The sequence below is a fragment of the Perissodus microlepis genome, chromosome 16, assembly GCF_051167445.1.
Source record: "Perissodus microlepis isolate ML-2025 ecotype Zambia chromosome 16, ASM5116744v1, whole genome shotgun sequence".
In the NCBI taxonomy this organism is placed as follows: domain Eukaryota; kingdom Metazoa; phylum Chordata; class Actinopteri; order Cichliformes; family Cichlidae; genus Perissodus; species Perissodus microlepis.
In genome coordinates this window covers 5313662-5340730 of record NC_140476.1, presented here as the reverse complement: position 1 = coordinate 5340730, position 27069 = coordinate 5313662, and the positions used below count along the sequence as shown (strand labels likewise).

Here is a 27069-nt window from a genome sequence, read left to right as displayed (position 1 = left end):
GCTTAAATGAGCTTTAATCTGCCAGCTCCAGAATACAAAGTCTGTGTGATGTGTGTTTGTGCCCATGTGGACATATTGTTGCAGATAACTGATGAATTCATAGGCAGTGCGTGGGTGTCATTTGTGCTGTGTTTTGCACACTCCCAGGAGCATCTTTTGTGTCCTACATGTGAGAAAGGACAATATGAACAATGCCCTGACCCGGTTCTACCAACATGATCTATTTATGTGTGAGAACTTGTCATACTATATTTTGTTTGGAAGTTTAACACAGTGGTGGAATAATTCTTATATATTAACTGTTTGCCTAAAAGACTGAGGCTTTGTGGTGATTTAGGGGTTTGAATTCCTAGCCAGTATATCTGAGTTTGGGTTTCAGACCCAGTGTCAGAAGTTCTTATTGTTAGGCTGATTTCATTACCAAATGAGTCATTTTTGAGTATTAACTCTGATTATTATTTATTGTATAGAATTATTGCTTTTTCGTGTGTTTAATTCTCTCGGTGTAAGCAATTCCAGGCCATTCTTATCCTCTATCTTGTCTTTCTGTTTATTCCTTTGTCCTGTAGTGTTCTCCTATATCCATCTTCATGCATAATGTGAGTCTCATCTCTGTGTTTAGGATAGGTCTTTGAGGTTTAAAGGTTATTATTATTATTATTATTATTATTATTATTATTAATAATAATAATAATAATAATATTATTGTACGCTGAGATCATTTTAATGTTTGTCTTACCTGACCCTGGATTCTCACCTGTGTTAACTGTGTCACCTATGCCTTGTTCCCCACCTGTGTGTGTATAAATAGTCCTGCCCCTGTGTATATATTGTCTTTTGTCATTGTTTCCTGCAAGCCCTCCTGTGCTCTCTTGAGCTTCTGCAGTTGATTTCAGATTTTGGGCTTTGTTCATTTGCGATGTAGTTTCACCCTGAACAAAATCACTTTTTGTTGTTTATCCTGGATTTCTCTGCAGTGTGACATTATTTTTGGTATCACATCTATGATGTGACCTTATCTCAGTATTTAGCTTGCTAGGCTCAGCTAAATGCTGAACTTTTAAGGTCACTGTTTGTCAGTGAAAATAAGTGTGCATCAGTAGTGAAAAAGAGTCATTGCTCATGGGTCTCCAGTCAGAATATGGACTGCTGGGTATGCTGCTCTCACCCAGCAGAAAACTACAGAAAAAAATCAAAGAGGATGGCTTACACAGCAACTTCCACTCTCAGAATCTGTTACTCCAAGACTCAGCCTGAATATGCCGGTCAAAATCTTTTTCATGTGGATGAAGCCTAATGCAACAGTACACAAACTCCTGTGGAGTTCAAAGCTAAGGTGGATGCAAACAGGAATCATTCATCTTCCTCACCTTTAGGATTGTGGTATCTTCAGCCTATGTCTTAGCTCTCTAATAAAACTAACTTAGATCTAATTTAATCAAAGAATTATGTAACATTTTAAAGATGAAATGAAATAAAGTTGGTTGTTTGCCGTTTCTTGTGATTAACAGACTTCACTCTTTCAGAGCTGTGCTTCAGACCTGTGGACAAGGGGACCTGTAGTGGTTCAGAGAACAGATATGCATACATTCCAGAAAAAAAGCGATGCCAGTCATTTTCCTACAGCGGCTGTGGAGGGAATGAAAACAACTTCATAACCCGGAGACACTGCTTCCACAAATGCATCAGAAAGGGTAGGATTATTTTAAGAGATTCACTTTAATTCAATTCAGTTCAGTTTAGTTGATTTATATACTGCCAAATCACAACAGCAGTCGCCTGAAGGCACTTATGTTGGTAATAAACCTACAATAATACAAAGAAAACCCCCAACAGTCAAACATCCTCCTATGAGCAAGTACTTGGTGACAGTGGGAAGGAAAACCTCCCCTTTAACAGGAAAAAACCTCAAGCAGAACCAGGTTAAGACCCGGGATGATCAGAGGAAGACAGGACAATCTGAAACTGATCAGTTCCAAAGTTTGGCGTACCATGGCATGCTCATTCAGTTCATTTCTCTTTAATTTGTTGTCTTTAATTATTCCATTTTAAAAATCTAATATGAAGACATTTTGTGGTTTATGTTGCAGGTCATGGGAAGAGGATGACGATCCGAGTAAGGAGGAAAAACTTACACAACATTCTTAATTACTCAAGAAGAACACTCGACTCTGCGTGAGATTCCACTCTGCTGTCAGCTGTATTTATGCCAATATATGTTTTGTTTGGTTTTTTTTTTTTTTTTTTTTTTTTTTTTTTTTTTAGCTTTATGCATGTTTTTTTTTTTTTTTTTTTCTGCTCTGCAGCCAAGTCTGCCACAACCCCTTGACATCATTGGTCCTCTTAGAAATATGATTTTCTTGACTTGTTGAAACATGTTTATTCATCTCAGGAATAATTTGAGGTTTATGTCAATAAAAACTCTGTTCATTTTATTTTTGGTCAGACACATGAAAGTAATGCTGTGCTGCACTGTGCAGTTTGGAGTCATTGTTTAGAATCTGCATCTATATGATGTTCATTAAATGAGATCGTTAGAAGAAAAGACTGCGGGATCCCCCTGTGGTCTAGATACTGGTGGTGGTAGAGGAGAATAAGCAGATGATGATGATGATGACACTGATAGAGAATTTGGATCAAGCTCAAGGACAACCCTCACTGGTGGACATGGGGAGGAGCAGGAGTAGATTACAATATGTTGTAATGGAACTAGAGGCGTAGTAGATCACCCGGGTAGGATTGGCGACATGTGACAGCATGAAAACAGCCAAAGTAACAAAGAAAATGGAGAAGCAAGGATATCAACAAGAGGAATGTCACAGATCGGCTCTTTCTTACTGAAATCAAACACATTTTGAAATAAGGGGGGGGGGGGGGACTTTTTGAAGGAAAAAGTGTGACAAATGAAGCTAAAAGTGACACCAAAGAGGGATGATGTCCTTTCGTCCTAGATGAAGGTGCAGAATAATGATTGGACCCTGAAAAGAAACAAATGAGGACAGACATTTCAGAGGATTTATTTTTTTAAAAGAAAAAAGCTTCATAAAAACAAACAGAGTTAGCCACTGAGAAATATCATAAAGAGCCTTGTCCTGTTTGCTTGTCTGTGTGCGTCCCTTTGCCGCTCAGACTGCTGCTGCCATGACCTTTAATAAAGAGCTGCCATACATGAATGAAACATATACTGAACAGCTATAGCGTATACATGATGATCATGTCTTTATGATGTCTTTTCAATAATAACTTGCTCAGAAAAGGGCAAGCATAGCATCAAAGAATAATATTTCTGCCTTTCATTACAAAACATTAAAATTTATGACCTTAGCAGCAGCCTGAGTGACATACAGAGACACAAGAAACACAGAGACAGATGAGCTTTGATATCGCAGCAGGATAGTCGTGTTTTCGATTTACATCAGAATTTATGGAAAAAAAAAATAACATCTTACAAGCAGACTTTGAAATAATTGCTACACCGTGCTGCTGAGGACGGTGCTCTCTGTTGGTGTCGTTGTACATCAGGCAGCATCTCATATTCTTCTGTAGCACACTTGGCTTGGGATAACAGATCTTGTGTATAAATGATTTTTTAATTACCTAAATTTGATTTTTAATGAATTAAACTTATTATTCGCATTGTTTCTATGGCTTATTGACAAAAAACATTTGTTTGGCTGATGTTCATGCTCTGGGCACTAATGCTTTGCACTGCAGTTATTATATGTATACATATTTTATGTCTTTCTATTTTTACGATCAGATATTATCATTTCGATTTAAACTTCTCACTATAGCCTTAATGGGAATACATCTAATGCATATTTACTGTGTACGTACAGCAGCTGATGCTATTCTACTGTGGTATTGGCATAGTTTCTCTTCAGTGTGAACGGCAGCATTAAAGTTGTGCACAATTCTTCGTCCAGAATTGCATTTTTTTTAAGCAAATCCACAATCAAGAAACCATCACAGCTGTAAATCACTGTGAACAGGATAATGACTGTATTGTTGTTTGTTATTGATTTTTTATGACTTTAAATCAATGTTTTCAAGCTTTGGAATGTTGTTGGTAAGAAAAGCCAGAAGGGGGCAGTGTTGTGTAAAGAAAGAAGTTTGTGAGCAGCAGACAAACAGTGTGTTGTTTGCTGTACATGGCTGTAATGGATGGGACTGAAAGAGTTTATATAATACATTTCAACAATCCTATTGTGTTTTGGGTTTATTTACTCTCTTTCCATCTCTTTTAGTGTGAGTGACAAGTCCAGAGTTTTACACTGGAAAACAAAGAATAGCAAAATGGCCTTCAGAACTCTAAATAAGCCAACAGAAATCATTTAGAGTTGCAAGAATTGTCAACTGAACTATCAGCTTGATAACAACATAAAGCTGATAATTCACACCCTGCACGACTGTTGTGCAGGGTGGGGGTGAATTTTTTTAAGCATCCTTCTAGGTTACCTCTGTTGTAGTGCAGAATCCACAGCCTGCATATTTTCAGTGGAATCTGGGTAATTTTCAAGACTTGATCTCTGTTTTGTTATTGATTACTTTTTAGGGGCTTTTTATTCAAGTCTGTAAAAAAATGCTTTCATAAGCTGCACAAGACAATAATTTCAGAATGTCAAATCAATGCATCTCATGTGAAAGACATTCTCTATACTGACAAACCCACTGAGACGTATCACCTGATATAGTTTTAGTTTTATAGGATGGAACTTTCTCCTGTTTTGAGTGAAGAAACTCTGTTGAACCCATACACAATCATCGTTTAATAGTTAGCTGGTAAGCTGCTGGAATATATCGCTCTCATCGACAATAGAAATATAAGAGTGGTGCAAGAACTTTGTAAGTCTTTTTCCTCTAAAATGAAAAGTGGATCCAAATCATGCTAGCTAAGTGAGTCCAACAGCATAACAGAGACACAACATCCCATCAGTGCAGGATCAAGGGTTCAGATATTTCCTTCAGTCTGTTACGCCTCTGTTTGTGTGCTTTACCAGCTGGCGGTAACCCTCGTTGTGGCTGAAATCACTCAATATCAACTGAATTCTGAGTGTGTAAATCCACTTTGACACCGTGTTCAAATCATAATCTCACAGAGCAATTCCTTGTAGTTTACGGAAAATGCAGCCTCCTACAGAAACACATCTATAAGTAAATGCTAATGAGATTATGTTTTTACCTGTATTTCTAGCTTATAATACAATAAATCCTCATCATATGTCAGATCCCACAGTGGAATAATGTTTGTCTGTATCTTACTTTACTAGAAAGTGTCGATGTAGATATGTGGCCTGTCAAGAAAACACATTCCCCTGGCAGTAGACTCTTTTTGATGCATGTCATTTTATCGGTGCATATATGTTTATGGCTTTAGAAAGCATCTCCAGTACTTTCATAGCAGCAGTTTGGTTTGAAACTGCAGCTGGTTTGAAACAGAGAAGGTCAGAGAAGCAAAAGGGATTCAAAAGCTACAAAAAGTGCTTTTACCTGTGTGTGATCAGTAATGACCCATCCACCAAATAACGAAGAATCCATTTATAAGAAATGTATGAATGCGTGGTAGGCTAGATGCACAATTATAGATCACGGGTAGAAGTAAAATAAAATATAAGCCGATGTCTTAACCCAGCCATAAAGGAAGAAAATTAACAAAAAGGGAGGCTTAGACGTATGCTTTAAATGTCCCCGTGTTTAAAATGATCCATTTCATTGTTTCTGCAGGCTTGGAACGAAAAGATCACTCAAAATGCACAAAACAGTTTCCCCGGTGAAGTGCCCGTGAGCAAAAACACTCTTTGATAACACAAACTGTGTATACAAGCCTGCATTAGCGTGTAGGAGTGAAAGGGGCACATCATCCTGCACTGTGCCGAGCTCGCCACAGTTCGCAGGTCCTCAGCTGTAGCCTACAGTGTGATGTAACAGGAAGTAGTGGGTTGCCTTCCAACGTCAACCTGACAGCCGTCTGAGCTGCGCTCATTGAGCGCCGGAGGTCCACCGTGTCCAGTTCTCTGCGCTGAAGCCGAGGAGGAAAAGACGCTTTGGGGGACTGCTCTGAGAGTTTATTGCGGTTCCTGCCCCTGCGCTCCAGGTGGATTTTACTCTGTGGTAGGACGTGCTACAGTGGAGTGTGAATTGCGGTCTACGCGCTGTGTCTCTTCCATGTTTTGTAGGCAATTTGAGCCGCAGTCACGTCGAATGCAATTAGCGCAGAGGTGACAGGGAATTCTGTTGCTTTATCCAGGGCATTTCAACTGTATTTGCACTGAGGGAGCCGGGGAACATGCACTTATAGAATGGCTGAGCCCACTCTGAACGATGAGCATCCGCTTGAGCCGCATTGTCCCTCTGTCAGGAGCTGAATGTAAGAAATGTCGAGGTGTAGGAAGAAAATAAAGAAACGGCTTTGTTTGTGCGCTTTGGACACCGTTAGACCAACAAAGCGCGTTGTGCGTGATTATTTCTATCAAATGTATATATTAGTTCCGTCTAATGAGACATTCGCTCTCACCCCTGTCCCGTTTTCAGGTGGTTTTAAGATCTTTTCACACGCGCAGAAATGATAACACTGTTGGTAAATGAATTCAGAGGTTACATTTTAAGATGCATGCATGGCCGATTTAGATTTGACATGTAATCTATACATCTACTAATGACTGATACCTCATAGGAAGGGATAAGACGCAGTCAGGCGTTTGTTTTCTTTTTTACATTAATTAAACGGAATAAGAAAAAGACTCAGCTCCATTCAGCACCGAGGCTTTGATGTAAGCGACGGCCACTGGTTGCTAAATCATCTGCATGGTTACATAAGGGGCAGATTTGGACATGTTGGAAGTTTGTGGGCTGGACAGTGAAAGGGATCATGATGATGATGAATGATGGTTGTGATGATGGTGGTGTGTAGGAGGAGGATGTGATGACGATGGCCACAATTGGCGGACTATATTCTGCTGAGGAAAGATGCATTCGAGTCATTACAAGGGAGGTGACAGAGCAGAGGTAACTCCCAATCTGAAGCTGATTGGGTTTTTAACAGATGAGTTTCTAGATATGTTTGAAATCCGTGGGTTTTGCAATGTCGAGGTGGAGTATTCTCAGATGACTTCTTGTGTTTATTAAATGTTGTTTAGCCTAATTTAGCACTTTTGTTATGGTGATTGGGAAATATCAGCAGTTGAATTCATTCAAAAAGTTGAATTTTATTTGCTGCTCTGCTTTTAAATGTGCAATTTCAACTCATGCCTTAAGTATTTGAACTCTCCACGACCAATGAAAGAGGATGTTTGGAAAACTAAAAGAATTCAGTTAAATATTAAGTAAGATGCTTTGGTCACTTCAGATCATTTAAAATGTGATAAGTTTAAGATGCAGTAAAATTCGTTTCAAAGCACATGTTTGGCCCAAAGTTAACTTCTTCTTGGAATAAACACATTTTTAGATCTCATTTCAAGATGAACACTGATTAATATTTCATAAAAAGGGCTAACATAAACAACAGAAACAGACATTTCTAATTAAAAATGATTAAAACGTGCTTTAACTTTGGATTATTTTGTACAAAACCAGCAAAAAAGCTGGGTTTTTTTTCAGGGCTTTAACTTTGAAGGAGCTTCTTTTACTAGTTGCATGTCAGAAATCACTTTAACTAAAGTGTATTAATATTATTTAACAGTTTTCAAGAAAAATCAGAGAAATATTAAGCAGAAATATAGCAGCACTAGTTAATTTCTGCTTTACTGTCTCTGTGATGATCTCACAGATGTTCAGATTTGTCACGCACACCTCAAAAACAAAAACAGCCCATTACTCCAGTGCTCCACCCTGAATGTCACACCTAGTTAAATGTTCAAGTTCACATTATATGCACATGTTTATTCTTAAGTATAGGAAAGGTAAAATAACGTTGAGAAATGCCAGAAAGTAAGCCTAGTAAAACAGTGGATCTTCTTTCCTGCCCATGCATGTCGGCCGTCAAGACACTTTGGACAGTGAACGTATCGAAGCTGCCAGTTGGCAGGGCTGTCTGATGAGTCTTTGAGGCCATTTCGCTCTGACATCTTCCAGCGGCTCAGGCCTACACCAAATTCATGAGCCGATTGTGCAATGGGAGTGTCGTGCAGCTCATCACATTTAACCCATGCTGAGTGTTTACTGCCCACGTCTAGAAAGCAACTATTAAATGTGGGTGAGACAAAGATCTTGGCAGCAAAGCTCCCCAAACCTTTGCAGTCTTCATGATATTAGCAGAGCTTCTCCTACAGCCATGGCATTTAGAAAGCTGCGCCAGTGGCAGCTCATTTGCAGTGTAGCCGATTCATATGGAGAACCGTGAAAAAGAAATTTCTTCAGGCCTTAGAAGAAGCTCTCATGTGGCTTTTTTGTAGTGATAATACGTGTGTTGAAACTGGAGCTTTTTGTGAAGAATTTATCCTGTAAACTCCAGGTGACCTTCTCTGGTGAGTGCAAAGGCCATCCGATTCACAGTCACTAGCGTAATGATGATTCTCGTAAAACGTCACCACTCATAAATCACCAAGACACAGCTCCTGATTGATTCCTCTGTTATCTTCCTCATCCTGTTGGGGACACTTCAGACCTCTCAGACCTCTATAAAAACCTTCATGACCACAGGTTTCTTGCAGCACCTTTCACTGTCTGTCAGATGTATTTAAATTGATTCCCTATCATATTTCAAACTGAGTCACCACCTCTTTTATATATTATATATTTTCTTCCCTGCTCACTCAAGACTGAAGCTATCGCATTACACAAAAGCACAGTGATGTACATATTGCAGCACTCCCCTCAGCTTCTGGATTCAGTTTCAGGGATATGAAACCTTTTGAGGTAATTTTTCCACTCATACATTATGAAGGGTAAATGTATTTCTCATCTCCAGTTTAAATTGAGGTGCCTGATGGGACGTGTAACAGCCTAATGTCGTCGGGAGCAGCTTCAGGACGGCTTTGTTGCTGTGTAGTGATTGGCATTTTGAACTGCAGCGCTCTGCGAAGGATAGAAGGAAAAGGCTGCATGGTTTCTAAGGGTCTTCCATGTTTGTGTGAGCTAAACAAACTGAGTGATACAAGCTTCTTGATTTAGTGTGTGGGAGGGGGCTTCTGGCATACACAATAGAGGAAATGGTCCCTGGGAAGAGCTGCATGTTTGTCTTCCAAAGGTGAACCTGGAGTACTAGCAGATGAGTATAGAGCAATTTTTTTGTTTTTTTGTTTTGCCATATAAACTCATAGTAAATTCTTGGGGCTTTGATGGAAGATCATTAATAAATAATCTGTTACATTAAGTGCAGCGATTTCTTGTTTGAGAGAGCTTGTTTCCAACCACTTTACACTGCTTCACATTCCTCTTCCACTCTGCGTTTTCTGCAGCTCTGAGCAAATGTCTGCAGCAGCCATTTCTGTTGGATTTCCAATTAGCTAACTTACTCTAGCGTGAAAATACAACTATTATTACTGTCAAGCCCAGGCTGCCTTAAGCTGTGCCAAAAATCTCTCCATATTATTGTAGTTAATTGGTTTTCAAGGTTAATAAAAGTCTCAAATTGCTTGTTTCCCCATTGAAAAACACAATATGTTATTGTCTGTAGTCTGTGTAATGGTCAATATCATAATGTTGCTTTGTTTAAACATATAGGGAACTACAGCCACTGGGAAAAAGCTCTGTTTGCTGCAAGGGATTATTTGTGCATTGCAATACCATGAGTGGCCACTAGGAAAGATTAGCAGGAAGGATGACTAGAAGCAACTAAGGGTAATATTTAAAATTCATTACATTACAAGATTACGGATGTTAAAATGGTCTACAAGACAATTCTCTACAAAAGTCTTGAGCCACCTCTCATTTTTTTAAATATTTTGTTTCCAAAGAGTCAGACTTTTGTATTTTTTTTAAGTGATCTGGAGCAATGGTTGGCTCAAGACCTTTGCAGCCTATGGTCTAAATATACTGACTAGCCAATCTCAAAGCTAGATTTGGAGGTGTAGTACTGACATGACTCTCCTCCTTGTTATGGAGCTAGGATTCAAAATGTATTATAGAGCCTCTTAGCAGCTCACATGCAATTATTAACACCTCAGGACAGGAAAATACCTTATAAAAGCCTTAGCATGTGCACTGACAACCATAAAACTGCCCCAAATATTGCAAATGTGTCTGAGCTTTCTTTTTTGTGGCAATGAAAGGAAGTTCTGTAACATTTTAACTGTATATTTTTGTCATTAACATTAGAACAAAAAGGTAATCTGAGAACTCTAACATTTTATTTTGTAAAAAGTTACACCCAATACTACTAGTGACACAGTATCCATGTAACCATCAGACATGCATGAGACTGATGCTCTGCGTAGCGTTGAAGCCAGACAGAGCCACAGACCGTATAATGCACTAGATTTCCTGCTAATGCTGCTTTACTGTCCAGCTTACAGACAGGATCTTGTCTTGCTCTGGATCCTTATCTTGCTGACCTCTCTAGTGACTAAGCAGACATCTACTGGGGAGGTCTGCATGCTAGTTACTCCTCAGCCTTACCAAACAAACACTGTCTGCCTTCAACCTCTTGTAGCATGCAATAATTCTTTTACTTGTTAATTTTTTGTGGTTTGAATAGTTTGTCTTATTTTCTCCGATTAACACTTAATTTTCTCAATCTTTTTACAGGTAAAAGGTTTTTTTTTACTGAAAACAAGCGGTCCGTTATAAATTTAAAATAACTTTGCACCCTTTGTGACAGCAATAAGGGACAATGTCATGTAAAACTAACTGTAAATGACCATTATTCAGATATTCTCCACAAAAACAAATATATTTATTGAAGCTCTCATGTGTGGGCTAAGCTGTTAAAATGTTTTCGTTACACAAACCCAAGGCACACAGAGAAACTTGAACCGCTTAGTAGTGACGTGAATAGCACTTTCAGAGGTCAAGTCTAGGGCCCACAGCAAGCATACAGAGGATATTCCTTGGCTTCCTGTGGGCTGTTAATTTTGAGCTCCAGTGTTATTTTTGTCGTGGCACTACCCACAGGGAACCACTCATACAGGTCCCTGAGCAGCCTGTGCTCACTGTTGACTGTTGTTAAATGCTAAAAGAGGTTTTCAGCCAGAGATTAAATAATGCATCACAGAACAACCTTACTGCTTTTCTGCATTCAGAGTGTGTGTGTGTGTGTGTGTGTGTGTGCGTGTGTGTGTGTGTGTGTGTGTGTGTGGGGAGTGTTATGTGCTACCTCTGGAATTCAAGAATTCATTTTCTTAATGGAGAATAAGAGTGTGATATGAAGCTTTGGAAATGGTTGGATGTATGTAAATGAAATCGAACACAGGGGGGATTAAAGAATGGTGCTTGACTCGCTTGGAGAGAGATCCCAAAGGACATATTTCTGGGTTTATAATATTTCAACAGCACAAAGAAAAACAGCCAATAAGTGAGTGGAGGCTTCATTGATAAAATCCACAGAAATGAAGAAAGAAAGAAAGAAACTGGGAGAACACGTAAACACTGATTTAAAGCTTAAGGCAGTGTTTGGCCTGAAAATCCTCTGCTGGTTGCCATTTTAATGACCAAGAATCCCCTAAACAGACAGTTATGGAAATAAATTTGGTGAAAAGCAGCAGCTTGTTAGGATGTAGAAATGTCACCCAGAAACGCGGGAACAATTCTGCTGAGGAAGCTTAAGCTATTGTATAAATCTGTCAAGCTATCAGTGCATTTAAAGCACTTTACAAAGAAAGTCGAGTGACCTGTAAAAATGTGGCTCTATGCAGTGGAAAGAACGGGTGAAATTAACCACACATTCCCACCAGCCTGTGCTGTATGCACCAGGTTACACACTGGGCATGCTCAGGAGGTTATCCATGTGGTTGTATAGCTACTTCAAAACATTTACATCGCAACTGGAAGAGCAGCTATATGGATGCAGTGCGAGACGGAGCCTGGTTTATTTTTAACCAGAGTATTTTTATCTAGGTATTTGTACTATTTTTTCCTTTGCGCAGACCAGTGGCCTCTGGAACAGGATCCTTTTCCTATGCTAAGACCTTTAGTATGCAAAGGTAACTGAAGACAGCCTTGGTGTTTGTTATTTTTTGTTGTTGTCAAGATTAATGAGGACACGCTAATGAAACGAATTCACTTTCACATTTTGAGTAAAATCCAGTATTATCTCTTCAGCAATTCAACGCTTGTCTGCTGGCATGCTGCATCGTGTTCATCATTTTTTTTTTTTAAATCTCAGAGTTTTGGAAAGAAATGTGATTGTTTTTGTAGGCAGAACTGGATTAGAAGGATCAGTAGAACCGTAAGAAATATATGTAGATTGTTGGATTAGCTTAGTGAAGACAGGGGACAGGTTAAAACCGCTACAATGTAACATGGCTAAAAGATACTGCTATTTGAGCAAATAAAGAAAACTGTGTTGCCAGAATAGATTGGGCAGTCCTTGGATTTGAGTCCTTAAGTGTCTGGAACTCTGTTGAAGTGATGGGACATCATTGTTTTCAGAAAGAAACATTTCATTTGATGTATTAATACTGCTGATTCTATGGATAGGGCAAACGTCATCCTCAATGAGACCCCATATGTCATCTAAAGATGATACACAGTGATGCTCACCTCAAAAGGACAAGCAGATCCAAACCACACTAGCAAAAGGTCCTCCAGAGCAAGACGGTCACCATTTTTTTCCCTTTTCTTTCATCACCCATCAGTAACCTCCCTAGAGCGTAACTCCAAAGATCACTAGCGGGTTACGCCATGTCTCATCTGTGTTTTTAAAAAAAAAAATCTGTATTTTATGTTGTCCACACAGAAAACATTTAATAGTTCTAAGTAGTAGTTGTAGTACAGTACTCAGCTGTATTTTTAAAGGGTTCAAAGAAGGCTACTGTGTGAAAGTACTGCAGAGTATTGCTGTGCTGTCTACATGAGTTGCGACCCGGCTCAAAACCCACAACATGATGTGGAGACTGATATCAGAGTTTTAAGAAACATTCCTTTTTGTTTCAAATTACTTGATGGGCTTGGCTAAAACACTTACAGCCCAGTGAGCATAAAGCGTCAGCCCTCCATACACCACACCTCATCAGGAGTAGCCAATCAGCAATTAAACCCAGGCAACACCTGAGAGGGTCACACAGGGGTCACAGTGGTGTGCTGTGACATTAACCTGGTTCTTGAATGCTTTGGTTTAATATTTTAGATCTGTAACTAATGATAAAATGTCCTTGAGGTGGCAGTTGCTGTGAATTGAATTGAATCCTCTGTGTTGACTCCTGCTTTCTCACAGTCTTTAAGTCACTTTGTGATTTAAAAGGTTTGAAAATACAATGAATCAATTTTCAGAAAACCTTCACCTGTGTTTGAAATATTCAATTCATACTGAATCACTGGCACATAAGAAGCATTTTACTGATGTAATTGGACCACTCATAAGGTTTTTTTAAGTCTTTTATACAGTTTGATAGTTTATTAGAGTGGTTAACAATAAATTTGGGGTGACAGGAGCTGATTACGGGGTAGGAACAAAGGGGAAAAGCTCAGCTGCTGCACACAGGCACTGAATACTTGGCATAATTAGAACTATGCCTCAAAACTCTGCTTGCAGGATTCTTTTAAAGCCAACACATACTTGATATTTAGAACAAAAAATGTCACACGTAACCTTTTACTTTTCTTTTCGTTTAAGCGTAAAAGTGCATTTTTGTGATGTTTGTGTGTAGTCTTTGTGTGACTATTAATATTTCTAACATTAACTTTATCATCACCACTAAAGGTTATGTCACATGCCAAAAATGTATTTTCAACTAGTTTCACCTCCCCTAGCAGACAAAGAAACACCAACACTACTTCATAAAGATTCACCTATGCTCATCCAAATGTGGTCACATACACTGAAAAACTGCAAACATCCAAGTCTGACAGAAAAATCCTGTAATCCTCTGAACGTAGCCAAGAGTAAAATGGTAAATGGCCCGTATTTGTAAAGCGCTTTACTAGTCCCTAAAGACCCCAAAGCGCTTTACACATCCAGTCATTCACCCATTCACACACTGGTGATGGCAAGCTACATTGTAGCCACAGCCACCCTGGGGCGCACTGACAGAGGCGAGGCTGCCGGACACTGGCGCCACCGGGCCCTCTGACCACCACCAGTAGGCCACTGGTGAAGCGTCTTGCCCAAGCCGGGGCTCGAACCAGCAACCTTCCAATTACAAGGCGAACTCCCAACTCTTGAGCCACGATCGCCCTATTGCACTGCAAAACTGCAGAAGTACTGGGTGTATCTATATGTGGCAATAACAGAATGGTTGGGATGCATAACACATGGGCCCAGATGCACTGAGCAGCAAGTTCACGGTTTAATCCCTGACCTCAGACCATTTGCTGTATGACATTCCCGTAAATGCTTTCCTACAGTTCCTGGCTCAGCTGTTGCTGTCAAAAGCATAACAATGCCATAGTCTCCCCCAAAGTGATAGTGGTATAACAGAAGGACACATACTTTCAAATTCCTTGAACAGTCATAATTCCCCAAGATGTTTAGCTGCACATGCATTTCCCTATGCAGGCTCAGAGTCTTCACACTTCCCTAACTTGCTGTACAACATCTGGCATCATCCAACCATAAGCCTGTCCTTTCTTAGTTGCGGAGATGAGTTTTAGAATCCACTCTTTTCAGCACCGCCGTCATAAATAGATCCACGTGCTTGCCTTAAGGACACTGGCATGCTTGTGAGGGTGTGAATGAAATGACATGAATGTTTTGCTATCTGAGTTGCTGTCTATTTCAAAACCACAAGAACACAGCCCCCCTCCTGCCCTGTTAATGCAAAGAATATTGCATTGCTTTAGTCGGGGTGGGTGGAAGGAGATTTGTAGCAGTCTTTTCATGCAACAAAGAGGACTCCTCCTTCACATTAGTGTGGGAATGCTGTTGTTTTTCCAGACATCTGGTGATGCCCCTGGCAACTGGGAAGTCTGCTCTCATGTCCCAGGCTTGGTAAGATCAGTTGCTGTGAGGCTGAACTCCTATTCAGGCATGTTCACTCACATGGATAAAAGCTACACGTACAGCTGATCCTGTGGAAAACATCCAATAGCTAAATTTGGCCCTGTTAATCAGAAGGGAAGCTCTCAGAGGAACCGTGTTCTCACATCCTCATGTTTTTTGGGTTTGTCACTCTTGTTTCCCGTATATTCGCGGTCAGCATCATTTAAAGACATGCAGATTTTTCCTTTCTCAGAATTTCCTCTTTCACAGACCCTCCTCTGTCCTCTAAAATAATTATCAGCCTGCGATAATGCACTAAAACGGTGTAAAGCCAAGCAGGTAGGAACGCTTCCACTACTCCTTGTCAGAACGGCTCTGTTTAAATAATCCATTTTGTGTCGGAGGAAATGAAGATTGTGTACACTTTGCAGCCACAAACATGATAAAAGAGGGGTTATAAGTAATTGTCAGTCATAATGAGTAATTCTTATTGTATGTAATTGTATGCTAGTTGTTCGTTTGGAATGATGTACTGCACTTGAAGTACTCATTTTCTCAACAAATGTGTACACTGGCTTATGAAGGCACAGACCAAGGACATGTGCTGCTGTAATACAGACTATGATAATGAGTGTCTAGAGAGAGAGTGGTTTGCTGTCACCAAAAGAATCATTTTTATTTCTGTACTTGCTACAACCTGTTTTCAAGTCATAGAGAGTCCTTCATGTTTTTAAACAAAAGCCGTGCACTGAATTTCAAATCTAACAGCTAGAAAACAAAACACATATTGTACTGAACATCACAGTGGGAGCACATGGTGAGACTAAACGTGGTCTGTGTATAGGCACATTTTATACATTTTATGAAATGTTTCTTTTCAGTTCACGACACCATTTGTATACACTGTAGGTCCATGTTTTAAAGATTGCGGTCAGGCTTGAGCACCCTCTGAATCCCAAGCATCAAGCCCCTCATGCAGACATCATCCACTGCAGCGGTCGCCAACCTTTTTTGTGACGTGGACCGGTTTATGTCCGACAATATTTTCGCGGACCGGCCTTTAAGGTGTCGTGGATAAATACAACAAAATAAAACCAGTACTGGTACCAAAAGAAGAAGATTTATTCATAACACACAGGAAAAGACCCAGGGAAACCGAGTTAATGATAAAAACGCTAAAAAAATAATGATAAAAACCCTGCAAACCATACATTTCACACCCGAGCTTCAACTCTCGTAGCATGGTACCAAACGACCAGGCCGTTTGGTACTATAGGCTATTGACTACTAAATCTGTGCTTGAAACGTGTGTCCACACACCAAATCTTCCCTGACTCTGTGTGTACTGACATGGTAAATGATGGCATGACTGATATGGAATTAGTTCCAGAAGGCACAACTCTGCTGTTTATCTTGTCTCATCTCTTGTTTACAGAGCAAGCATAGGACACTCAAGACCTCTATACCCCAGTGACCAGATTTGTGCGTAGCTCTCAAAGGCCGATAACAGTGTTTTACAAACATTGCAATGTAACAGCACAGCATCATTATCATCATTTATCTTTTCATTTTGCACTTCTTTGCTTATCTTCCAGCAGAGAGTAAAACTGATCACTTTACATAATATTTTTGTGATGGATTATTCTTTTCTCTGATTCACTTACTATTGTTTAAAATATGGTCAGCTACTATTGCAAATATTGTTTGAAGAAGAATTGTTTCATAATTGCGTCTTTTTTTTAATCAAATTTGCCGTAGACAGAACAGGAATAAATCTTGGCGGCATCTTTTGCAAGCAGAGGTTTAATCAGCTCCCAGTACCTGCTTCCCGCTCCGCTTAATCCCATATCCATGCTATAGATTGAAACAGTAATGCAGTTACTGGCCTTTACCAGCCTAAAGGTTCTCCGAATGCCACTGAGCTGAACTTGATGGAACTTGGTGTGCAGGGCGCCAAACATCCTGTGAGTACAAAAAGATGTTTACAGTGGAGCATAACATCTCTGCAGGGACAGTGGGAGTTGATAAGTGCAGGCTGGGCTCTGGCACTGGGTGAGAAGACGGCAGATGTTATACAGGCTGTTTTTTCTGGGTAACTTTCTGCTTGCAGATGTAGTAGGTGATGTCATCTCTTGTGTAAAGTGTACATGACTAACCACTTCAGTGAAACACTCTGAGGTACTACAGATAATAGTGGACCACCTACAGTTTGCACTGGTCTGTTGTTGGATAAAGTTGACCCAAACAGATCAATAATCAAGTGCTGTGCCTCTGTGGAGGCTGCTCTCCTGGTTTTGAGCTGCAATTAGCAGAAACATGTTTATGAAGTTTGCGAAATAGTTGCAAATCAAATGTCCAAAATTTTCCATTTTGTTTCTATCTACACGAATATGGAAAACAAAAAAGTATTCAGTCTTAGGATGAAGTAAAAGAGAGAAGTTTTCATTTTCTTAAGAACTCTAAAAACAATTCTTTCTTTAAAAAGACTTGTGGGAAGTCTGAGTGCTGTCCTGGACTGTGTCACGATAACGCCAGCCCGCTGCTACAGCTGTTGAGCTCTCATTACCTCCATAATAGCAGCATTAATAGGACATAGAGACATAGTAAAAGTTAAGTGCATGAATGTAAACACAGACAAACCACAAGGATTATGTAACAGAGTCATCAAGAGGATTATGTGACAGACGTGGCAGATAATCAGAGGGATCCTTTTTTTCTCTGTAGCTAACAGCAGGGACACTACTGGTATTATTATACTAGTAGTAATAATAACAGTTTTATCTGCAAGGCTCTGTAGTTAAGTACACAGTTAAATGGATCGGGTTGTTTAATTAACCAAGAGCTTATTTTGTGTCTGTGTAAAACTGTGTGTGTATAAGCACAGAATTAGGGATGGGAATTAATAAGAAAATAGTGGTTCCAATTCCATTATCAATATCACTTCATGGATTCCATTCAATTCCTGGCTTTTTTTTGGCTCTGCTTTAAGAATCACCACCATTGCTAAACAGCATATCAAAGACATCATGTTCACTCTAATTAATTGCATGCTGTGTGCATAATGTATTACATATTTTACACAGAACACTGTAACACACACAAAGTTGTGTTAGCAGCATAATGCAGTTGTTTTTGTCCTAGTCATGAATTTATTAATTTTATTTGAAAATGCAATAAAAAAAATTTCCGCTGTCCAAAGTTGTTCCACAAACCCCCACACAGGATTGAACCAGCTGAATGTGAAATGATGCCCACAAAGCAGGCTGTGATGGGAGCACAGTGAGAGCTGCACGTAGGCTTACACAGAATAGCTGTTCTGATCACACAGTATGTGGCACTGCTGGTGGATCATGCTCTGTTTTCTGTTTACTGCAGAAGTTCAGTAGCAGTGTTCCATTTTTCTCACAATTGCTTATTAATTAGTTGTGTTGGAGCACACATAATTAACATTTTCTCTCTCAGAATCATTTCAACAAGTAATGTCTATTTAAAGCATAGTTTCTGACATCACTGACATTTCTATGAAGTCTTGTCATAGCTTGTTTAAGGCTATTTTTGATAAAAAAGATATTTGATATGTGTTATAGCTTGAGAGTGAATATTAAATGTGAAATTTCCACCATGACATGCAGGAAAGTCACCACATGTACTGTTAGTTAAATGGTACAGTATTATCAGTTAAAAACAATAACGTGCATGCACGCACACATGCACGCACACATGCACGCACACATGCACGCACACATACACACGCACACATACACACGCACAGTCTGATGTCTATTCTGTGTTGCCTGAAATGATGCATCCTCTGTATCACTGCTAATGTATTTATATTAAAAAACTTGCCAAGAAACAGCTGGGGTTCTTGACAGAGTAGGGCTGTGTGTCTGTGTGTGTTTGTGCATTTTTGTGTGTTTGACTGTGTGCGAGCGTGACAGAGCAGCTGATCTTTTCCTGGCTGTTTCTAATTTGTACATCACCATAATGTTTTACAATCCCACTTTCAGTAAGTCCCTCCTCTGTCTCAGCTTAATGCTGTTTTAACTCTGAGCAGACTTGAGGAGCACTGAGCCAGCCAGTCCCTTTGGTGACTGAGCAGCGTGGGGACCTGTGTGGGAATAAAAGCTACTTTCACCTGCTCCTTATTCAGAAGGGTATCGCCACTGCAGGCTGCTCTGCATGTTTGATTTGGCAGTGTTTTTGCACTGGGATGCCCTTTCTGAGCCAACCCCAAAGGAATTTGTGTCTACCTCCAGCACTGAAGTAAGGCTCTTTTGCTTGTTAGGCAAATGTGAAAACCACTATGAGAATAAACAGGGTCAGTTTTCTCTCTGGAATACTGATTGATGGGTGGTCAAAGGAGCTTGCAAAGAAAAGCGTCTGGACTTCTTTAAGTTACTTGAAGACGTTTCACCTCTCATCCGAGAAGCTTCTTCAGTTCTAAGGTCAAATGGTGGAGAGTCCCAGATATAAACCTAGTGGGAGTATCCCCCCACACAGGGACAAAAGGACCCCCTGATGATCCTCTAATCGCCTGAGCCAAGGTGTGAAACTGGGTGTGGGTCCCAATCAGCCAGAGTTTCGGGTGTGTTCATTGTGAAACCTGGCCCCACCTTATCATGCGAATTCCTGAGGTCAGATGGCCCAGGATGTGAGTGGGCGTTAAGGCGTCTGGGAAGGGATCTCAAAACTGGATTATAGATGGCAGAGAGTTGGTGTCGTAAACCCCCGCCTCTGTTCAAAGATGGTCGCTCACAGTGGACATAGATGGCTTCTTTCACTCCTCTTTCAAACCATCTGTCCTCTCTGTCCAAAATGTGAACATTGGCATCCTCGAAAGAGTGTCCTTTATCCTTAAGATGCAGATGGACTGCTGAGTCTTGTCCTGTGGAGGTGGCTCTTCTGTGTTGTGCCATGCGCTTGTGAAGTGGCTGTTTGGTCTCTCCAATGTAGAGGTCTTCAGTTCTAAGCTCTTCAGACCTTAGAACTGAAGAAGCTTCTCGGATGAGAGGTGAAACGTCTTCAAGCAACTTAAAGAAGTCCAGACGCTTTTCTTTGCAAGCTCCTTTGACTACGATGACCTGGATGACTGAGAACCTTCACAGACTGATTGATGGGTGTAGTGTACTGGCCAGTGAAATATCAATATGAAAGCAGGGGGATCCCAGGGGGATTATTCTATTCACACATCATCACAGCTGAGAATTTGTATCTTTTTTATTGTATTGATAAGCCATTGTATCGTATGGACCTTAATGATCTTCTAGAACCATATCACCCCATTACAGCTCTTTGCTCTCACACTGCAGGCTTACTTGTTGTTGTTCCTAGAGTATTTAAAAGTAGAATGGGAGGCAGAGCCTTCGGTTTTCAGGCCCTACTTCTGTGGAACCAGTTTCTAGTTTGGATTCAGGAGACCGACACTATCTCTACTTTTAAGATTAGGCTTAAAACTTTCTTTTTGGTAAAGCATATGGTTAAGGCTGGATCAGGTGACCATGAGTCCTCCCTTAGTTACGCTGCAATAGGTGTAGGCTGCTGGGGAATTCCCATGATGCATTGAGTATTTCTGCTTCAGTCACCTCCCTGAGCCTGGTTCTGCTAGAGGTTTCCTCCTGTTAAAAGGGAGTTTTTCCTTCCCACTGTCGCCAAAGCACTTACTCATATGGAGTTGTCTAATTGTTGGGGTTTTCTCTGTATTATTGTAGGGTCTTTACCTTACAATGCAAAGTGCCTTGAAGCCACTGTTGTTGTGATTTCATGCTATGTAAATAAAACTGAATTGAAACTAGTTTGGCATTCTTCTAAAGTCTCAGTAACACAGGCCCAGAGACTGATTAGCAACCACCTGGTACCATAATTACCAGTTACAAGAGAAAAATAAATATTACTTGACCAAATGGCAAGATGTTGCTGGCAGTCGCCGTGGAATCAGTTGCTAAAGCCTTATTCACACAGGTCTAAAGACCCGTCAAAGACCCTGGAAACTGCTGCCCACTAGTGACTATTCCACAACTGGTTGGTGAGAGGTTGCTGGAGGTTGGACTGTCACTAGAGTGAAATTGGTTGCAAAGGGTTAAACACTTTCAGTAAACCCCTCTTCTGCCTCCTTTTAACTGTGAGCAGACTTGAGGAGACGCTGCATCAGCATCTTCTGTGACTGAGCTGCAGATAGAGCTGTGAGAATGAAATGGGTCAAATCTCTCTCTAATGTACTGACTGATGTCTGTGCTGCTCCCCCGACTTTTCTTTAGTCTGTTCTGTGACTGTAAGGTTCAAGTAACTAAGCAGTGAATATTTCAGCTCTTCATCCAGATGCAATGCTCACAGGAGAGGCAGCTGATTATATTGCTGAGTGTATAATTGGTAATTAAAATGTTTCCAAAAGAGAAACTTATAAATGGAATTAGTCTACAACTCATTATAGGTGTGTCCCACAAACGGAATGTGAGTCTGTGGGAAACACTGCTCTGGTTCACATAAAGCGACCCTGCACACCTGTTTCTGATACTTTTGAGAATGTAAAGTGCAGACAAGCAACTTTGGAGGGAGAATGGGGTAGGCGGGGTATGATTATGTCATGTGCTACAATAAAAGTTTAAACATAGGCCTGACTGTTCTGCATGCGATTGATCACAGAAAGTTAAAAACATTCATCTGTAACATATGCAGTGATGGTTGAGATAGTCTTCTAACTACATCACTAGATGCAAATAGCAACATCGTCCCAGTTATCTGGAGCTGAGCTTTACTGCTTGGGATATTGTGGATTTGTTTGCTGGTTAAAGAGAAGAGCACCGGTTGGTCTGCAGCTTCATAAGAAGCTTGATTATCATTCTGCTAGTAAGCTTTAGATCAGTTTCGTGTTCTAATTATCTTCCTGTGTATTAAAAAGCCCCTAAAACACACACAACTTGGTTTTCCCTATATCCCCGCTCTAGTGTTGGTTTGGCTTTTTCATTCCATTTCAGCAAACTTAATCAGACTTCAGATGTTGCAAATAAAAGTGACCTACAGGTGACCTAGTTCCTTTAGGGTATGAAGGATGTTATTAAATTTCACTAACCTATTCCTGCACGCCATATCATTATCCTGGGGATCAGGTTCTCTCTCTGTCTCCCATTCTCAAGCTTGTTACCCACCGAAAGCCTCGCTGCCACAAGAACCTATTGATTTGAATTGTTAGCAATGGTAACAACTTATCTCAGGTTATCTTGGTGCCAGTACAGCGTTTCTTCCTCATGCTGTGATATATTTGTACATTTGCATCACAGGTTTTAGACGTGTAACTCCAAGTCAAACATAAGCCGCTTAAACTATCTAAAGCTACCCGAGCATTAGTAAACCCACTGTTTTGCAAAGCAAATCTGTAGAACCTGAGGGATATGCTTCTATTTGAATTTTCTCTCATCTGCTATTCCACAGCCTTGTCATGAAATCCCAGTGGCCTGCAGCTTTGCTGCAAACAATCTTATGGGATTCTGCTTTGATGAGGTGCAACATTGCACCCACTAACAGATTTATAAGTGCTGTCAGAATTTATGATGGACTGCAAAGCAAAAGAAGTTTGGCTTACAAAACACACGCGGCAGTAGGAACAGGAGATTTTAAGCCTGTACTGTGCTTACAAGACTTTTACCACTTCCTTTGATTGATACGGCTTTGTTGGGTTGATTACAGCTGCTTATTTTTTCAGCTGTGCGTTCCCTTGAATACTATGCCAAAAAGCTACATCACAGGAGCCTGTAATTCCAAGCTGACCTAACATGGAGAGCGAGGGCATGTTATATTGCTGTTTATTGGGAGAACATACTGTACAGTGCTTTGCTGTAGTTAATCCTCGGTATTAAAACAAACTGATTCGGCCAAGTTCTTGTTACAAAGTTTCTTTTGGTCACAGAATAAATTTGTTGCATTTAATGATTCAGTAAATTTTCTAACTCAGCTGATGTGCCGAACTGGAAAAACAGAAACTTAATGAACATTTAGCAAAGGTCAACTCACTCTTATCCACTTAGACTATTCAGTGTCATTCCAGTGTCATCTTATATATAAGAAGGGCCTTTTTTATGAGGACATTTTATTACATTTTAATGATTATCTAATGTTAATGTTTAATTATTTGCTTTCCATTGCAGGTCTGCAGTTTGTAAATCATCGTCCAGCTCTGAAATGGCTGACAGGAAGTTGGATGGCTTTGGACAGATTTGGATGGTAGCGCTCATACTGCTGTGTAATCCAGCAGTGGTAGGTCAGCCAAAATGCACACAAGACACAGTTTAGTTCTTACTGATCTAAATTTCATAAATACAGCAACCACCTATAATTCTACCTCAGAGAGTTATGTACTGCTAGGCCGTTTATGTTTGATGTTATCCTTTAAAGGACAAAAAATGCAGCTTCAGGTTGGTGTTTGGACACATCTGTGCACCAATACTTCGGCATAGATGTCATAGTTTCCATGCAGCGCAACTGACTTTAATGAATCACTAAGTATGACTCCTTTTTCCTGCATTTGGTAGTATGTGTTGACTGTTTTAGACTAATGCATCACCAGAGGGTTCGCAAGTACATAACCAAAGATGGCTCGGAGACATCTTTACTCATTTTAAACATAACCAACAGTACTTTTTGTACCCTCTCACTGAGCGAGAATTTATACACTTGTTTCTTTTACTTGGTTTCTGTTGCACTGTACCATAACATATCTCTCATTCTACTTTGTAAAGCTTAAAAAAATGAGTGGATTTCTACTTTTTCTCACCTGTCTTGTAGTTTATGGTGAAGGCAAGTCTGGCGATCAATGAAACCCAGCAGCAGGCTTCAACCAGTGTCTACGATGACATTACGGTCACCAGGAACAAGATAGTCACAGCCCAGTTTGAGTGCTATCAAAAGTTAATGAAAGAAAATACCCTCAGCAGACAAGGTAAAGCTGTCGTGATTGAAATTGGTTAAGAGAACCCTACTTTCAAAATTCTATAAATCTATTCTTCAATTCTTAGTTTGCAATGTTCCAAATGTGAAAAGCAAAAAAGCTCTTAAAATGATGTCTGTGTTTTTAGAACCTGTGTGCAATCGCACGTGGGACGGCTGGCTTTGCTGGGATGACACCAAAGCAGGAGTTACATCCGAGCAGCACTGCCCGGACTACTTCCAGGATTTTGATCCATCAGGTGAGATCTGCAGCTTCTAGCAGCCAATTTTCTTCATCCACCTGCAGATTTACAGATGACGAGTTACTCTGATGATTATTCCTTGTTGTGGCTTTCAGGTCCTCATTCATAACTTTGAAGGCCTTTAGTAAAAAAACAAAAGCCCAAACCAAGATAACACTTATTATATCACCAAGGTTAAAGCTCTCCAGAACCACAAAAGGTATTATGTAACAGATTTCGCAGGCTGAGGGGAGCTCTTCATGATTAATGACTGTTCTTCATGTATAAATTTGCTTCACCTTTTAGCTTGAATTTTTCTAAGTGAAAAAAGCAAAGACTATACCTCACACTCTGCTCACACACTGAATGTAAATACCAATTACAGCAAATGGCCATGAAGCAGAAAAGCTCTGTTCTCAGTATTAACACAGGAAGCAGCATTTGTAATTTTTAGTGTATTAAATGTGTATTAAATCACTGACTTCAGCTCCTTCTGTTAATGAGGCAGAGTTTTTGTGTGTGTGATTATTAACTTATGCGTGTATGGAGTGGTGTAAATACATCACTGTTTATTACAGTAAATTTGATTTAAGCTTCTGGGGACTTCTTAACCACATTCAGTCAACTGCAACCATCAACAGGATGTGCAGGTTTATAATTAGATTTCATTCTTCTAATTGATGTTTTCATTAGCTCCATCCATATTGATGTTTTTCTTTTTCATCTGCCTCTACCGTCTACTGGAAAAATCAGAATAATGCATTTAAATTATTTACCACTTTTTGTTCTGCAGAGATGGTCACAAAGATTTGCACTGACAGTGGTCAATGGTTTCTGCATCCGGAGAGCAACAGGACATGGACCAACTACACCCGCTGCAATGAGCACACTGTAGAAGGCAGAATAGTAGGTTGAAAATGGCAGTAGGTAGGATTGAGTTTATATGTTAGATAATCAACAATAGGAAAAGTATGGCTTTGATGGCCATGTGATGTGGTTGTGAGGGGCTCTGCACGCTCTGAACACCACAGCATGTCTGCTTGGTGACCAAATACAGGCTGGAATTTGTTCTGCTTTTTTAAACCTTTGTGTATATTTTTTAAATTATTTCTGTAAATGTAGTCATTATAACTGGCTTAATAACTAATTTGTATTTAGATTTCTCTTTTTCTGTTACATTTAGACTTACAGACTCTTACTTTCTCCTTTCACATTCCACACACGCACATCTACGCTGAACATAGATGTTCACACAGTCATGCACCTTGATGAGTCAGTGGCACATCTCCAGCCAGTAAATGCAAAGAAATGACTAATTTACACCTACACGTTCTTTAGACTTTCTCATTTTCTCTTCACTCTCTCACCTATTTAGAGCCACTCGTTGTATAATATTTCATTGTCTTTCATTTTCCACACTGCTAGAATTACTGGAAAGTAAGTGAACCAAAATAAGGTTGTTATTAAAATAAATGTTTGTTTTTTTACCTTTTTACTTGAAGAAATTAGTTCAGTCATTGCTTTAACAGCTTCTCCACGGTTAAGGCTGTGGTCTCAAGGTTTAAAATTGAATCCCAGCCTGGGAACACATCCTATGGGACCTCACCTGCTTATCTGAATTATAAAACTTTCTGTTTGTAAAAATTCCAGTGTCTGGTTCTACCTTCCAGTTACATAAATGTGGTTTCTTCTTTAAAAGTTCCCTTAATGAGTCTTGTTCCTTTGCTTGGTGTGCATTGTTGCTCCTGTTGCAAATATGTACAGTACTGTGCAAAAGTCTTGAACCACATCTCATTTCTTTATATTTTGCTAGGAAAATGAATCGATGCAAAAATGTATTGAAACGTATGGAAACATATATGGCAATACAGCATACCAGACAAAAACAGAGTTTGTACAGTTCTAATGAGCTTGAAAGTCAACATCTGGTATGACCACTTTTATTCTTTAAACATAGCCTGAACTCTCTAAGGCATCTTGAATTTCTTTAAGTAGTCTTTAGAAATAGTTCTCCTGGCATCTTGAAGGGCATTCAAAGCACTTCTTTGGACGTTGCTGCCTTTTGTTCATTTCATTGTCGAGACAATCCCACATTGGTTCGTTAATGTTGAGGTCTGGGCTCTGATAACACTCCATTGTATGTTTTTATACCTGTTGTGTGTTATCAGTCAGATGCTTTCTAAAATATATACAATGGTAAATCAAATTATGATGTTACATTAATGTGTTCAAAGTTCCACCAATTTTGACAAGTTCAGACCACTGGCTGAAATATAGGCTCCACCATGTTTTACAGATGACTGTAGACACTCGTATTGAAAATAACTTGAACCAAAAATTATGCCACTGACTTTCAGTCTAGTTCTTGTGTAATTTAGGAGACTTCAGCCCTTTCTCACCATTTCCCTTCATTATGAATAGCTCCTTGATAGCCACCCTTCCACTGAGACCATTTCTGATGAGGCTTCAGTAACAGCAGACAGATCAATTGAAGACCTGGATGCATCTCTCAGGTTCTGTGTCAGGACTTATGTTCCCTCAGATTTCTTAAGGACACACTGCACACATTGCTGAGATATGCCAAGTTTTCCTCTTTTAGTTTTCTTTGGGTATTTCCGTGTTCATGCAAAAGCACTTTCTTTGCATAAGCAATACTGTTTTTGTTTTTTTGTTTTTAAAACTGTGTTTGACAGCCAACGTAAAGGTTCAAAATAAATCTTTTGTAAATCCAAGCTAAAGAGATGGGAATAATGTTTTTTTTGTTTTGTTTTTTGTTTTTTTTGCCAACACGCTGTTAGTAACAAAGAAACTAAAGATAACATTTAATTTCTTTGCTAAAAACAACAATAATAATAACATTTGTCTAAAAATGGTCAGGTACAAGGACTGAAAATT

At 39.7% G+C, this 27069-nt stretch overlaps 2 protein-coding genes across 4 annotated transcripts in view; both read left to right on the top strand.

Moving 5' to 3' along the window:
- The window catches only part of tfpia (tissue factor pathway inhibitor a), a 42952-nt gene extending 39316 nt beyond the window's left edge, over positions 1-3636 (top strand). The window contains exons 6-7 of the mRNA XM_084908878.1: positions 1527-1694; positions 2091-3636. Of these exons, the coding sequence (XP_084765004.1) occupies positions 1527-1694; positions 2091-2179 (257 nt within the window). The 3' untranslated portion in view covers positions 2180-3636. The remainder of the gene's footprint in view (positions 1-1526; positions 1695-2090) is intronic.
- A 2254-nt stretch (positions 3637-5890) lies between these two features.
- The window catches only part of LOC146370264 (calcitonin gene-related peptide type 1 receptor), a 33194-nt gene continuing 12015 nt past the window's right edge, over positions 5891-27069 (top strand). Inside the window, exons 1-5 of one of the 3 annotated variants that reach the window (XM_084908876.1) lie at positions 5891-6094; positions 23155-23263; positions 23792-23945; positions 24082-24192; positions 24968-25080. In XM_084908876.1, the coding sequence (XP_084765002.1) occupies positions 23189-23263; positions 23792-23945; positions 24082-24192; positions 24968-25080 (453 nt within the window). In that variant the 5' untranslated portion in view covers positions 5891-6094; positions 23155-23188. Of the gene's footprint in view, positions 6112-23151; positions 23268-23791; positions 23946-24081; positions 24193-24967; positions 25081-27069 lie in introns of those variants that run through there. The other 2 variants (XM_084908875.1, XM_084908877.1) reach the window with 2 other exon arrangements.